General features: G+C 38.7%; 1 protein-coding gene across 2 annotated transcripts in view; it reads right to left on the reverse strand.

The window, feature by feature from the left end:
- Positions 1-16,341, reverse strand: part of vps39 (VPS39 subunit of HOPS complex) — a 199,400-nt gene that overhangs the window by 38,857 nt on the left and 144,202 nt on the right. For both annotated transcript variants that reach the window (XM_028821154.2, XM_028821153.2), the window contains exons 19-23: positions 12,940-13,068; positions 8,473-8,575; positions 7,935-7,980; positions 6,707-6,856; positions 1,604-1,738 (exon numbers count right to left, since the gene is read on the reverse strand). In XM_028821154.2, the coding sequence (XP_028676987.1) occupies positions 1,604-1,738; positions 6,707-6,856; positions 7,935-7,980; positions 8,473-8,575; positions 12,940-13,068 (563 nt within the window). The remainder of the gene's footprint in view (positions 1-1,603; positions 1,739-6,706; positions 6,857-7,934; positions 7,981-8,472; positions 8,576-12,939; positions 13,069-16,341) is intronic.

Here is a 16,341-nt window from a genome sequence, read left to right on the forward strand (position 1 = left end):
GCTAAATGACAGAGCGAGGGAGAGAGCAGTAAAACTGACATCCCCTCCAACTATAGGTTAGATGCGATATATACCTGCCTAGTGGGGTAAGTTACATCACCCTTATTAACGTTGATAGTACTCCCTTTGCAAATGTGGACTGAACAACAAAAAATAATTTATTCTGCTAACAAAACTGTAATGATGAATCATTCTGACACTGCAGTGTTAATATACTGTGACGTCAACTTCTGGATACAGTGGATGTATCGTTCTAGAGTGACCACGTGCACAGTGTCCGTTCTATGAGAAGCCAGCTTAATTAGCCTGTTGCATACTGCATCCATGTGACTGACCTAATGGAGGAGGAATGTTAATAAACAAATAAAAGTAAATGTTGATTTAGAAGCCAAGTTATGTGTAAGGTAAATGTTCAGTGTGAGTGAAGTGGAATAGTAAAAATAAAATAAGGCAAAAAAGATTTAAGTAAGGGGACCCAGGCAGAAGGATGTTTACTGTGAAACTAGGGTGTGTCCAGCCTTATGTTACTGTTCCTAAGTGGGCAGTACTGGGATACGTAATTGTAAAAGGCAAGCAGACAAATGAGCAGGCACAGCAGCTTCAAATGCACTGTGAGTGCAGTGATATCTGTCACATGATAAAGCATTTGAAAATAACATATTGAGTAATGGAAGTAGGCCTGTCGCCAGAGAAAGCCATTGTTCAAGACAAAGTTGCTTCATAGGGTAAGCAGCTGTTGTGATTTGACATTGTCATTAATTATTTATTTGATTATCTGTTTGAATTCTAACATTTTATCCTACTTTGGATTTTGGACCTTGAGGATTTTGATTTTAAGGTCAAATTTTGGGTTTAAGGCACCTGTGATAATATTATTTATTAGCATTTTAGCTCAGTGCCATTTGTTTTTTCATTTGGATGTTGTAGCAATATTACTCAGTTTTACAGCTACCATTTCCACTTCCCAAAACTCCTTGGAGTGCTTGACACCGCAGAGGTCAGAGTGACTTAATTTCCGAGATGTCAGTCTAAATAAAGTGAAAAACTCTTTAAATGACTTTGAAAGAATTTTGTTTTGATTCATGAACACTCTATTTTTCCTTACGTTAGAATTTTAATTACCTTTTTGCTTCGAAGAAGGATTACTTTGACTTTCGGTTTTGACTGTGTTATCTCCCTGTCATTTAATTTCTTTTGCTGTCTCATGCAAGTCAGTATAGAAGTCAACTGGGGTAATCTCCAAATATCACTCAGCAGGGGACTGAATGTGACGGGTGAAGCAAACAGGAGCCACTGAAAGCCACTGCGCAGGACAAAGTCATGTGACAGGCTAAGAAGGCATATCACACACTGTCTAAAGGAGACTACAGAAGTAGACCTGGCAGCTTGTCATTCCAATGTTATGAGCTAATGTCTCGGGGTGGACAGTGCAAAGGTGAATATGGTTGTTGTCCTAAGAAATTTCTATTTAACATTATATTACATAATTGGTGGTTAAGGGCTAACCTGAATACAAGTGCAAATTTCTTTACAGAGACAAAAACTTAGTAAAATTTAGAACAGGCTGTTTTATTGCTGGTCAGATCTGATATTGTCTACTTACCCGGAGATATTCTGCATGCAGTAGACTCTTGAGAACTTGGTTATATCGCCTCTTTCTGGCATTCTCCTCCAGCACGCTCTCGAGGAACACTCGGATCTCATGGATTTGGGTGTTAGCAGGCAGGAGGTCAATGGCCTTAAAAAATTAAAAATGGTAGTTAGCGGTTTGAATGTTTCAGAGTAAGTAGAAAAATGGCCATCAGGATTCCACTGATTTTGGGCTAATAGGGCTTATTTTAGTTTTCATTATTCCTTATGTATTTGTTGTTGTTCATAAATACTCTTTTATTCAACTTTGATGGTTTACATAAATGTACACCACCATGTAAAAAGAAGTGCACAAAATCAGGATTATAGGAGTAACCCTTTACAGGCTCCTTGAGAATTTTTTGCTTAAACACAGTGCAAAATATAGTCTGAAACTCAATCCAAATGCTAAAGAATGGTAAAAATCTTTTATAAGATTATAAAATAGAATAAGGTATGAATTTTTATGGTAACCCATAAAATTGCTCTAAGTACCTATAAACCTTCAACAATGTAAATTTTGTGTCCTGAAATTAATTTTATGCGATTGAAGGAAAAACATATCAAACCATTATGGCTGACAGTACTAGTCGAGGATTTAGTTTGAAAGCTTTGAAAAAGTGAAGAATTAAAAGTGACCATAGGCTAAGTAATTGGGTGCAGGACATGGCAGAGTTTAAATCAAAACCAACAGAATACACATAAGAAAAGTTTCAGTTAAATGTGCATTCAGCACACAACATATCTGCTGTGCCTCAATGACCTACCAAGACCAAAATATCCACAATGCCAGCTCTCAAAGCTCTGTTATCTCTAAAGCAATACTTATTTAATCTGAATATAAGTTGGACGGAAAGCTATTTTACATAGCACTGTAGTGTGGGCTGTATGATCACTCAGTTATTATCTGTTTTATCTTCAGCAATGCTAGTAATTAATTCAAATAATCAACAAGACCCCTGTCTAGGGGCATCAAGTTAAATGTAGGTTGAGTGACGGATCTCTCTTTCACTTTCCAGCTGGGACACCAGAAAAGTGAAGAGATCTGCACAGTTTAAGAATAAGGTTCACAAATCAGCCAAAGACTACTTTAACACTTTCACTTTGTTGGGGTTCAGACATAACTAAAGATTTACTTTCACAAATAACCCAGACATGCGTGTTGAAATAAAGAGATGAATAAAATTTATTTATAACAAAGATAACAGAAGATGGATGTATGGAAGAACAATAGATGTATTTTCTCACACTTGAGCATCTAGAGAGCACCTTCCTGATTCTGATGAGGTAAGAAGACCATCCAAGGACAAGAGGGGGCACTGACTCTAATGGTATCTTCTCCTTTGCCCTAGGAACACCCAGAAAGTCCAGTGAAGGCTCCGCGCCTTCCGTTCCTGAAGGTATAAAAAGGTGCCACTTCCGGAAGGTGCCATTGCATTCTGACCAATGATCAAAAAGGACATAGCTCGAACCTTAATCTATTATTATGGCAAAAATCTTATTTATATTTGTTATTTCAGCCCTAATGGCAGTCTTTTTGTTTCAACTAAAAGTGCTACCCCTCACTATTTCCCCAGAGTATTCTTGTTTACTTCTCAGTTACAGTACTATATGGACAGAAGACAATAACACACAACACAAATGAAAAAAATTAAAAAGCTTACTTAAAATTTCCTCTCCTACAGGAAAAGACACATAACTTATGAATTCTGATCTTTCAATTCATGTGGTTAAGAGGGAGAACTTCTTTATCTGTTTATGAAGCTTTTATTGTCTGCAAATGGCATTCACATACTCACACCTAACTTCTGCACTTGGTTCCCACACCCCTCCATCTCTGTGTGTGAGTGTGTGTCTATGAGATGCTGCTCTGTACTTTCTGACTGAATTTAGGAAGAAACGTGTACCACAGTGCAAGAAACTTATCATTCACAAGGTTACAATGACACCAGTACCATAATACATTAGATGGCTTGTCCAATCTATTAAACTACAATTAATAGTTCTCTGAATCAAAGTAGTACATATGATATCAGGTGAGTGGTGCTTTGCTTCTTTCCTGGTTGGCTTTCTCCACACATGTGGAAGGATTTTTAGCGAGCTTTCCTTCTTTATTAAGGAGGTTGTCTCCTTCTTCAGCTTTGTTGCATTTTCTGGTTGCAGACGATACAGCAGTTTCTCTTTGAAGTTTTACGCAAAGAGAATCCTTGGTAGATTACAAAATTATGTTAGCAAGATGAATGAATGCATGGCCTCTTGAATATGGTCTTCCTCTGCTCAGCCACTTGCTATCTTGAACAAGGTTTGGACTAATGGCACCCCTGGTCCAAACACATTTTAAGAACAATCTTCAGAACAGTCTTTTTCAGTCCAGCCCCAGTTACCCTTTCAGAGTAGAAGAGGTTGCTTTAATCTTTGTTTTGACTACTCCCTATAAGACTGGGGTCTTTATTATGCAGCAGAAGTTAGTCAGGTTGAACAGTGAGCTTGGTGAAAGAGTTTTTACAGGGGTTCTTAAAGGAAGGAATAGAGGTTTTGCCATTGGTTTTCTAGATGCACATAACCTCATCTTCTTGGTTGACCACTGATGCAAACTTCTGTCCATCAACATTACTCATCCTTGACTTACGGCCCTTTGTTCAGAGCTTAGGTTTTCAGCCTGTGCCTTTGACAGACACCTTAACAGACAAGGTGCAAAGATACATTTCGTAGAGGGACCCTGTTAGAAGTATCTGGCAGTGGCTTGCTAAGCTAGGACTTGGGCTCCAGCCTGGCAAAATGGATAATGACAGCCTGTCCTATTCAATTAGGTCTTAATTTTTACTTATTTCTACCTGATGCCACTCATTTTATGGGCCAAATTGTCAAATAATTCTGTCAAGGATTTGTTTCTAAAATTTCTGGTCACTCCAAATGATTCAGCCAACGTTTTCCTGGATTCACCAAATTAAAACATTAATACTTTTTGAAAAAAACATCTGAAAGCAAAGCCTGAACAGAAACAACCAGAAGCAGAAGCCTTTAAGGACTGGAAATGCGGACTTCCTAAATAAATTATTTAAATTCTGTGCATCTTCCCAGATGTTGGCAAGGAAATAAGTAGCCATTTTATAAATGAAACATGAATCCAGTAAGAATGAACTTCTGATTTCATAGGGAGAGATTTTGGGATAAATAGTACAATCTAACTGACTAGACATGGTTAACCTGTGACAGTTTTCAAAGCCATGTTGTTGACCACTTTAGAAAACAAATCTGCACCTTACTGTGCGCTCATTATGCAGCTAGTAATTTGTCAAGTTTGTAACTGAACATAACTGTGAATCTGTTACCACACTCTAATGTGCACTATACAGAAACAAACTTAATTGAATTTCATACTTCATACCCCACCACCATCCTCAAGTACCCTAAGACTGCATTATCACATGGACATCATAAAAAGTTGGTCAAGCATGTTGACCATGAATTGGTGTCTTCTAGGAATCATCAATTTGGAAAAACGTTTATTTAAAAGTGATGTAAAGACTTAAATTACACATCTGCTAATCCTGAGAAGGCATATACTCAGCCAGGCCATACTTTGCTTGGCCAGGACTACAGGGTGATGGTGCTGTCAAGCACGTGAGCATAGGGAGTGTTCATTGGGTTCCAGTCATTGTAGAAATGAGTGGAAGGTTAAGGGTGTAACACAGGAAAAAAAACACTTGTCTATTTCCACCTGTAGCTGGAAGGTACACCAGCAAGAAAAACTGACGTTAATCCTGGAGTGACAACCTTGACTCCATCTCTTCCGTCACCTGGGCTATATAACCACGAAAAGAACCACAAGCTGGCATTCAGAACTATTCTAGCTCTTGAAAGGGTCGGACCTTAACTCTTTTAGGGCTAATTTTTTTTTTCCTTCTGTCCCAGGGCTTAATATTTTTCCAAAAAACTCAGTTTTTTTTAAAAAGCACAAAAAGCAAAGGTTTCACACATAAATCAACATAAAATACTTATTTACGACAAATGTTCCATGAGCCTCTATGGTATGTAAATTCATGTACTTACTACATAACTGTTTGACTCATCACTTATAAGCCATAACACATTTTCTGGAAAAAGAAAAACAGCTTGAAGTAGCTGAGTGGCTGATAATCCATAGTGTCTGCTAACACACCGTGTCCTTTGATGAAGTCCAATAGCCTGCTTGCCCCCCATGGATCGATGTCTGTGTGGTCCTTCTAGGCGAATGTTACCGTAGGCGCGTCAGCTGCAAGTTCAGCTAATGCAGGTACCTGACTTTCATTTTCAATCTCCAGATCACTCAAAACTCAAAGTTCGATAAGTCAGAGTCCAATTCAGCGATAATGCGCAAAAAATAAATATATAATATGCGTGGAATATTTCGCTTTGTGCATTGGCTTCGCTCTCTTGCCCGAAGTCGCGGACATTCTAGACGCTGTTTACTCTACACTACTCACGCACATGCAGGGATTGGACGTCAAATTAATGAGTCTAACAGTCCTCCTAGCAAAGAGGGTCTACCTATAATGTAACGGTGAGTTTTACCAATGTTTACCGCTTTTATCACCCTCTGCTCCTGGATGTTGACTTTGGTTGACATCTGCCCTCAACTCCTTGTTTCAACAAAAGTCAACATCCGCCCTAAAAGAGTTAAGGTAACCCTTTTCTGAATCTGACCTATTTCCTTATTGTGGTGCTTTGCTATCTAATATTTTCCAACCTTTTGAAAGTGGACATTAAAAGGAACAACCTGTGGTAACCAAATATATTTTTTTCCATGGGAACACCTAAGATTTTCCAGGTAAGGAAGCCAGAAGTTTCAAGCTCAATTAGTTCTATTCACCAATCATGGCAGCAGAGAGTCAGGGTGAGTCAACCGTTAGTACAAGATAACAGTCTCATCTACTTAAAACACTGAATGATTAAAACTTGCTTACAGGTAATTCATCTAGCAGATATTTGCGGTTTAAATCTGCTAGACTTTCTGTCATAAATGAGAGTAGTAAAGGTGTATTTCTTGACCTGATCGCAATGCAGAAAAAAAAACTAATTTACTAATTTCTGTTACCTTGGTGGTGTTGAGCTTGCTGTGATGGAGTTCCAAGACTTGCAAAGCAGCTTGTAGATTGGCCTGTGGCTCAGACACCTCCATTTTGATTGGTCCAAGACAGTGGACATCAGGGGGCGATAAGTACATCCTCAGTAACGACAAATATACCTGAAAGTAAGAAAATAAAGAAACACATCAGATGTCTATTATAGTTCAGAACTAGCCATGCATCATAAAACAGGTAAAACTGACACACACCCACCCTTAAAAATCATGTTTATTCATTGATGAATCAATGAGAGGAACAGATCAGTGTTAAAGGATAAGTTTGGTACCTTTTTTTAAATGTAACTTAATTCTTCACAAACATGGCATATACATATTTGCTGCACAAAAGTGTGCTTTAAAGTTAAGAGTTTTCTATAAATTTAAAAAAATACATAGCTGTTTTATAGAGTAGTCGTAGGGGGCACAGGAGACTCAGAAAACAAAAGCCTAAAAACTTACCAAATATGTCAATTTTTCAAGCCAAGGCAGTTGTTGATGATTGATGCACATCTTGAGATTACACGCATATTATAACACAGTTGATGCATGTCATTTTTGAACAAAAAAACACCAATATTATGAAAGTCAATTATTTTCAAAGATGATCAGGAGTGCTCATCTTCCTCTGCTACAACCTTTCACTCCCTGGAGTGTGTTTTGCTCTTGAAAGACAAAATCATAGTAAACTGTTCCTGCCATGTGGTTGGATTTACTTCTGTATTTATGTAAGAACTCACACAAGTGAACAGAAAACATATCCATACCTCAAGAAAAATAGTACCAGGAATATGAAATACAATGATTATTTCCAGATCACTTTTGATGTCACAAACATGTGTCAGAAACACGGAAGGCAGGTTTTCCTGTATAAAAACATTTGCTATTTCATCAGTAAGTTTTTAGGCTTTTATTTTCCAGTTGTGTATCATGCTTCATAAGGTCGCTTTATAAAAGGCTATGTATTTTTTTCAACTTTATAGGAAATGCTTAACTTTAGAACACAATTTCATGTGGCAAATGCATATATACCATGTTTGTGAAAAAATAACTCCAAAAACACTGAAATTATCCCTTAAAAAAAAAGAACTCTGCCTTTGCGTAGCAATTCATTTCAGACAACAGCATTAAAGCTAAACATGGGGCCAGGCATTTTCTCTTTTAATAAGATTTAAACAGATGGGTTTAGTACACTACTCACATCTTTGCTTCCATCAGTCAGTCGGTCATATTGCTTGTGGCAGTACCTGAGTAAATGGCAACAGGAAGACTGGTAAGCATCCACATATGGAAGTGATGATCTCTTTCTATGAACTGCATCTTTTCATTCCACTTTAAGTTATACTCAATAAAAGGCAACCTTTCTGAGACAGATGGCCTGAGTGACCTCTGGCAGCGACCCCTCCTCTGAAATGTGCCATTTATGTTGACACAAATAAAAGGCTGACATACATTAGTGAGCATTTCCCACAGCTTCATCTTTATGCAGAATCTCAAAGATGCAGGAGACTAAACCCTAACTTGTCACTAAGTCAGTCTAAAATGTGTGACTCTGGGAAGTGGAAGAATTCCCAAGACAATATATGAAGAGAACTGTACACAGACAGTGGCCAGATGATAAACCAAACACAGATTAGTGGTGCTATGACACTGCAGTGTCTACTAAAATTACACCTTATTTAGAAATCCTGCTTAAAATAATTCTGCCAGTGCTGGACCCATTTCTAATATATACTCACTCCTCAGCCATTTTGATGTCCTTTAGTATGTGCACATAAATAAACAGGGCTTGCTCGTGCTTCCTCATCCTGCCGAGAAGGAGGGCCCGTTCTTCAAGAAGACCTGATGTTACAGAGTTACAAATTAGATAAACAGCACACATACAATTGGGACACATAAAACTAACCAAATTAAAGAAAACAAATACCCTTGTGAGCCAAGCACACAGGTGTATGCACCATGCAGCCCCAGACATGTTTTTTTGATATGACAATCAAGTCATTGGCAAGCATACTAAATTTAATGAATTATGGGATTGTGCCAACTAGCTTGCAAACTGACAAAAGAAGGTGCTGTGAAAAAGTGTTTGCCCCTTCGTGATATCCTCTTCCTTTGTATATTTCTCATAACTGATGGCTTCACATCTTTATGTAGTATTACATTTGTCTAAAGAGAACTAGAGTAGGCACAGAACACCATTTCTATATACGTTCTCCAACACCTGTAATTTCTGTATGTAAAGGTAACACCCCCCTTATTCACTCAAAAAGCTGACCAGAGTTAACTGATTACATTAGACTCTGCCGACTGAGCACAGTCAGCCTGGCTGAATCAAATCCTAATCATATATTGCCACTCATCATGAGAGTGTAGTGGTCACCACAAAGTCTCTAAAATAACACTTGGTCTCAAGCAAAGGAAATTCCAAAACAGATGAGGAGTACACTTGTTGAAACTGGACAATCAGGAAAAGGTTACAAAGTCCATTTCTATGGCTCAGGGACTCAACTGCTTTACGGTGACAGCCATTATCTCCAAATGGAGAACGTAACATTTAGAACGGTTGAGAATTTTCCCAAATGACCCTCAAGGGCATAATGCCGACTTATACAAGAAGTCACAGAGGATCACTGTTGAACATTCAAAGAACTGCAAAGCCTCTTTAGGTTAACACTAGAATTATCAGCGCACATGTACTGTGCAAGGCATGTACAGGGGCCACTGAGAAAAGAAGAGTGTTCATGGCTCACCTTGCAGAGGAACTTAGTTATTGCTTCTTACAAGAAAAGGCGATTGATAAAGCAAAAGAGGAAGCAACATCAACAAGCTTCTGTTCCAAGACCGCCACTCCCTCCAGCCTCTTCAGTGTAATAGTAACCACAGCACAGAGAAAAGTGTATACATTGCAACAGGTACACATGTCGTAAATGTAGACAGGACGGTCCTTGGGTGTGTGGGAACTGTTAATATTTGAATCTCATGACTGCATATAGCATGGAACTGACCTCTCTGTACTATTCTTTCCTCTGCACGTCCTGGAGTACAAAAGAAACACCACCATGCACCCAAAAGTGGAGACTGGCAAGATAAGGAAAAAAAAAAAAAAAAAAAAACCCGGTCACTGATTACAAGAGCAAGAAGCCATGCAAATGAATATGAACAATGTTGCATCAGTACCGAAATGTACTATACATGTCAGAAAATTAGTTATTCCAAATATCATATATATATATATATGTCTGTTTTTTTTGTCAGTGGGGCTTTGACATCATGGACCATAAGGTGTATACTAATTCAGCGTGAGCAGGAACACTCAATAAGGGTGAATAAAAAAAAATAAATTCAAGTGACGATGAGATACGAAGAAGGCAGATTCACCAGCGTTTGCGTGTCAGCTTTAATCCATCCAGATCACAGAATTTCCAGTTCCATTGCCTCAAAACAACACTCGCATCTACAGTAATTCCCAGTTTCAGATAATAAGTAACTGCGTCAGATCTTTGGGGGGGGCGTGGGGGTGCTTGTTGTATCGTGATTGTGACGGAGAGAATAAAAGTGAAAAAAAAAAAAAAACGCTAACTTTTACAAGTACTATAAATGTACACTGGCTGTTACAGACACAAATCAAATGTGTGTTTTTATTGTATAATATTAACAATATAAGAGCAGCTCACTACTCAAAATGGTAAATTTGCCAGGGAGCTGGTTTTGAACTCACGACCTCTTATTATAAGATTATAAGTCGGCGGATCTAACCGCTGCACCACGGAAGCCGTCGTATTGTACTTGCACCTCCTGTGAAAGTGTTTATTTGATATTTGGCCATCAGCCTTCACACGTTATACAGTTCATGTCTACATTTTGTCATTTATTACTAAAACATGAAAAACATTTCTGTTTTACCGACGTGTTTACATAGATTGTTGTAGACACAAAACACACATCAAATTATTTCCCCTTACAATTCTGGGTAACTCACTCCCAGATAATCAATCAAGGCAGTAACTGGGAAAACTTCTTGCCCGTTCTGAGGTGGTGGGGGATGGTATAGCAGGCTGCTTGCTGCTTGGGCTTATCAACACATTTAGAAGACAAAAGACGCTGACGGAGAGGTGCGAAGGGATTTAAGGTGGGCCGGAATTAAGAGTTTTTTCGTTGGCTCTGGTAATTCTAGTGTTAAGTGAAGGTCAGTGTTCATGACTCCAAGATAAAGACACAGGTAGAGTAAACTAGGATTCATTGGACAGAAACAAAGTGGAAATGTTTGCTATACAAAAGCAGCATCAGTGCTTGTCTCGCATCTGCAAATAAACACCTGGATGACTCCTAAGCCTTTTGGAATAATGTGCTATGAACAGACAACTCATGTCTGGAGCTGAACGGTAAGAAAATCAAGAATACAACAAAAGATAGAAGTGCTAAAGTGACAGTGTGGGGATGCTTTATAACAGTGTTTCTCAATGGGTTGTGGGCTGCCACCTGTGGCTCGGGAGTTTCTATTGCTTATAACATTGGTGGGTCGGGACTGGTGGCTTAAATGATCAGTGTTGCTCTGTGATATATTTCCAGTTCCTACTCTGACGTACTCAGTCCACTTAAAGATAGCCCCTATGACTCTGATGATTGTCTTTGATTCTCCAAAGGTGATCCCCCTGGGTTCATGGAGAAAAAGTGGTTCACAACACCAACAAGTTTGAGAAACATTTCTCTAGAAGACCTGAAGAAACAGTAAGTTTTGCCATTCGTCATTTATCCATGATTTGAACTGGAAGCATAACAGGGTTATGTAGCAGACCAATGACCCAAAACACAACAGCAAATCTTAAACTTGAATGGCTGAGAAAAACAAAACTTAAGTGTTGGAATGTCTTAGTCTAGCTCTCTTGACTTGAAGCCAATACAGATGTTGTAATCAAACCTGAACCGAGCAGTTCACACTCATAAACCTACCAACATGTATGAATTGAAACCGCTCTAGGCAAAGAAGAGTGGACTAAAACAAAGATGTAAAAGACACGAAACAAATTAAGGAAGAGTTTAGTTGTGATTATTACTGCTAAAGATACTGCTAAAGTATTCAAACTATGGGGCAATTACTTTTTCACATGGGTGATTGGGTGTTGCATAACTTTGCTCCTTGAATAAAGACAGCAATGATGTCAAAACTATATTGTGTGTTCACTTAGGGTTCTTTTTCTCTCAGATTTTGTATCAGCAGGCCTGAGACCATTCACTGGGTAAAATATGGAAAAAAATAGAGGAAAATTGGAAACCATCAAACACCATTTCACAGGACTATATAGTACAGATAGCTGGCTTTCAACCACAGGGGAAAAAAGAGAGTATCTTTTTGAGAAGTGAAAAGACCCACTGTGCAAATGGAACCCGACAAGAAACTTGGAAAAGCATATGGTGAAGAGCAGCGTTATTTTATGTCAATTTATGATGTCAAATGGCACCCCTTTCATAAGTGATACAGATGGTAAACTGACAAATTTATTTGAAACAATGTTTTCTTTCATTAGCAATCTACAGAAACCACAATGGTGTGACTCCAGATTCTAACTAAGCCCTTTATTTATTTTTATCTTGTGTCACGCACGAGCGCATGGGGAGCAGCTTAAGGACCTGACGCGTACTGCAAAACCTCGTGCCAGGGGACAACGACGGGGTTCTAATCTCTCTTTCTTTGTTCCCTCATGAAGAATGAAGCAGCACCGCCATGAATACACCCAGACTCGCTAAACCACAAGACACTTCCAGGTTCCCTTCGTTTCTCCCTGGTCCCCATCTGATGACATCACTACCATCCATCTTCTACCGCGGCTCCTTCTCAGCATTCCATGTCCACTTCCGTTCCCAACCCATAAATTGTCCGACTGTTATTTGATTGTTGTTAATTGTCATATTTGCAAACTGGCCATGATTTTACAGAACTGTGTTACAGTATACGGGGACGGAAACCCCAAACCTTTATTATTTCTTGTCTGCTTCTTTTACACTTGCTATTCAAAACAATCCCCTATTGTACACAGCAGTATGTGACACTGAAACACCAAACTGAAGGCGTGTACTTTAGAGTGTCAAAAATGTCTACCGTACTTATCCCAAGAATGTCAGACTCCACTGCCCTTTCTCTCTAACTTCTGCACACATAGGGGCTAAGGCTAATGATCTGTAAACCCGGCATTCACTGGAATGCTTACCATCAAAAGGAAAGTCACTTATCAGTCGGTCTGGTTCATAATTAGTTGAGATCTCAAGGAAATTCAACAGCTTTGTTCGAAATTCTCCAAGTTCTCCTTCCTCCTGCCCTGCAGCAACTGGGATTTCATCTAAAGAAAAATAAAATGAATACAAATGATGAACAACCAGGTTATTATTGACTTTTTTGGCAGGAAACACATTATGGTAATACTATTGTTAGATATTTTGAAACAGTTTTATGCAGAAAAGACTTTTCACATTTTTCAGCCAGGGCTTTCTCTTTTCTACTCTTCCACATAGGCCCTGTTTGTGCAGTGCCTGGAAGATTGTTGAACCATGCACACTCCCTCCAATCACAGTGACAACTGATGACACAGTAGCCTCTCTGACAAATGCCATTCTTGTTTGGTGACCAGCCATATCTTGACTGTGTGGATGTAGTTTCCATTTTTTGTTCTCCATGATGGACTGCACTCCACTGGGTATGTTCAGTGTCTTTGAGGTGCTCTTGTACCCTACTATATAATTCTGTCCCCAACTTGTTTTGAATGTTCTTCTGTCTTTATTGAGTTCTGCATAATGGAAAAACTCTACCATTCTGTTGGACCTAGGCAAGAAGGAGGGATTTATCCTCATAACTGAGAACAGGCGATGCAGCAGGTGGCGACCATCAACTAACTGGAGAGAGGTGGTCAGGTAACACACCTGAGCAAAAGCAGCCTGAGATGTAGATACTTTTTAAACATCACAGTTTAGATTTTCCCTTTTCAAACAACTGCCTTTGATTTGACACTAATTTGTTGGTCCCCTAAGAAAATCTCTCTATTATATAAAAAAATCTTGGGATGAGACAAGACTTTTTCAGAAAGATGAGACATTTTCAGAGAGATAATTGTGCCAAGAGATGAACTGAAAACCTAACAGGTCCACATTGGGGCGGAAATAAAAGACAAACAGTAGAAGAAGAAAAGACAAAGAAAAACGTTGTAAAGAGGTTCCAAAACGTTGGCGCGATACACATGCAGAGCAGGTTAGAGATTATTAAAGTACTAAAATTCGAAAGTCTCAAAAACTGATAGTAGAGATTGCATTAGCGCTAACAAATGGAAATTACTCGGTGAAATAATGGAACAGCAAAAAGAGATTGAATATATGGACATAGGTGATATGACAGAGCTACTACAAGTTTAATTTCAAAGAAACCACAATTCGGTCAGGTTTATAGTAATGATCATGGAGAGGCAATGCAACACAGAATCGAAAGAGTTAAACGATCGGACGCATTAGAAATTCCACAGCCAATAATGGATACAAATCCAGACGTCCAAAAGTATTGCTATTTATCTGAAAAACACGGACAAAGACGTTTTCTTGGATTTCTATATGAATCTGAAAGATCAAGCTCGCATATATAATAAACCAACATGTGATGAATTGTCAGCGATAATAGTTTCGAAAGACGGAGATATCAAAGACAGAGTTGATATTCGTGTTAATCCAAAAGCACAGCACGATTCGTCGCAAGAGACAGATTCGGAAAATGACTAGCGTGTAGGGCCTGCACGTGCAAATTGAGCAGGGGGGCAGAGCCCCCTAGTTTTTTTTTTTTCCCCAAATATACTGGATCTGAAAAACCTTTTCAAGGTACTTGTAGGAGCCAATCTTTAAAAGTTAATGCTCTATGTTAAATTCATATTAGTGTTTGCTTAGTCACAGTCATAGACAATGATACAGCCTTTTATCCCCTGTAAGTTAATAAGAGATAGAATGTTCTTGCTATAACTAAGATACAGTGTGTTAATTGAGTCAGTTGTTGTTTAGAGCAGATCCCAGTGCTAGTAGGGACTGAAAGACCCACTTACAGAATAGATACAGAAATGGGGTAAGCATACAGTTTTCTGACTGTTTAGAAATGGTTCAACTGTATAAGCAAACTTAAAGAAATGAAACAAGATTTTTAAGCTTTAAACAGAACTTTTCTCTATTTTGTGTGAATTGTTTTACTTTGAATTTTTACTAAAGCTTTTTAAAACAAAGATATTTTGTCTGTGGAATCATTTCAATGCATCAAGCCGTTTTGCCAGAATCCTATTTTGTATAGTAGAGCTGCTGAACTTTGGTAATATGGGGAAAACGAAGCTACAGTACTATAGGTAGACATCAGTTACTGAATGTTGTCTTTCTAAGTCTTCCTAAGTTAGTTTTAAGGTGGTTCTTCTTCCATTGTACTAAAATGACTGAAAGTGTATCTCTTGCAGAGTTTTGGCTAACACTTAAGGGTTCTGTATGAGGTCTCACGAGCCTTACTTTTGGGCCCACATTGTTTCGTTGTGTGATCAGACAACAGGACATTCATTCACTTACATGGGAAAGTAAAAGAGATTTTGTTGTGTGTATACTCCTAAGAGCACCTAGCCTCGCATAGCTAGGCCTATAAAATATATGTCTGGAGTGAATTTTGCTTAAAATAGGCAGAAACAATTAGACAGTGTCACAATTCTTAACAATCCAATGCCTCATGAAAGCAATGCTAAATCTAGCAGCAGTGATTTTGAACTGCAATGAGCAATGGTGCTCTTGTTAACCTGGTCTGACAAACAGCAAGCTTCTGATTATGATAAACTGTCTACAGCCAAAAAAACATAAATGTGCGTTGCACATGCAAAGATCAAATTGAAAGCATTACTAAATAAACAGACATTTTCTATAGAATATGGTGTTGGATGGAAGACTGAAAGTAGTGGCAGCTATGTTTAGAAAATATGAAATGCAAAATGTACATCTGAAGCAACATCCTGTCAAAAGGAGGTGTAAAGGATAACGTGGAGTCACACAAGATGCAGATTTCAGTACTCAAAACACCTGAATCAAGAAATATGAATTAAAGACACAGACACCTCTCCCACAGAAGCACCAACGAGGCTGTACAGCATCCACCATCTGACTGAAGGTTTAAAAGAATACAGTAATCCCTTCTCCATCGCGGGGGTTGCGTTCCAGAGCCACCCGCGAAATAAGAAAATCCACGAAGTAGAAACCATATATTTATATGGTTATTTTTATATTGTCATGCTTGGGTCACAGATTTGCGCAGAAACACAGGAGGTTGTAGAGAGACAGGAACGTTATTCAAACACGGCAAACAAACATTTGTCTCTTTTTCAAAAGTTTAAACTGTGCTCCATGACAAGACAGAGATGACAGTTCCGTCTCACAATTAAAAGAATGCAAACATATTTTCCTCTTCAAAGGAGTGCGCGTCAGGAGCAGAGTCTGTCAGAAAGACAGAGGAAAGCAAACAAATCAATAGGGCTGTTTGCTTTTAAGTATGCGAAGCACCGCGGCACAAAGCTGTTGAAGGCAGCAGCTCACACCCCCTCCGTCAGGAGCAGGGAGAGAGA

Source organism: Erpetoichthys calabaricus, chromosome 16 (assembly GCF_900747795.2).
Source record: "Erpetoichthys calabaricus chromosome 16, fErpCal1.3, whole genome shotgun sequence".
In the NCBI taxonomy this organism is placed as follows: Eukaryota; Metazoa; Chordata; class Cladistia; order Polypteriformes; family Polypteridae; genus Erpetoichthys; species Erpetoichthys calabaricus.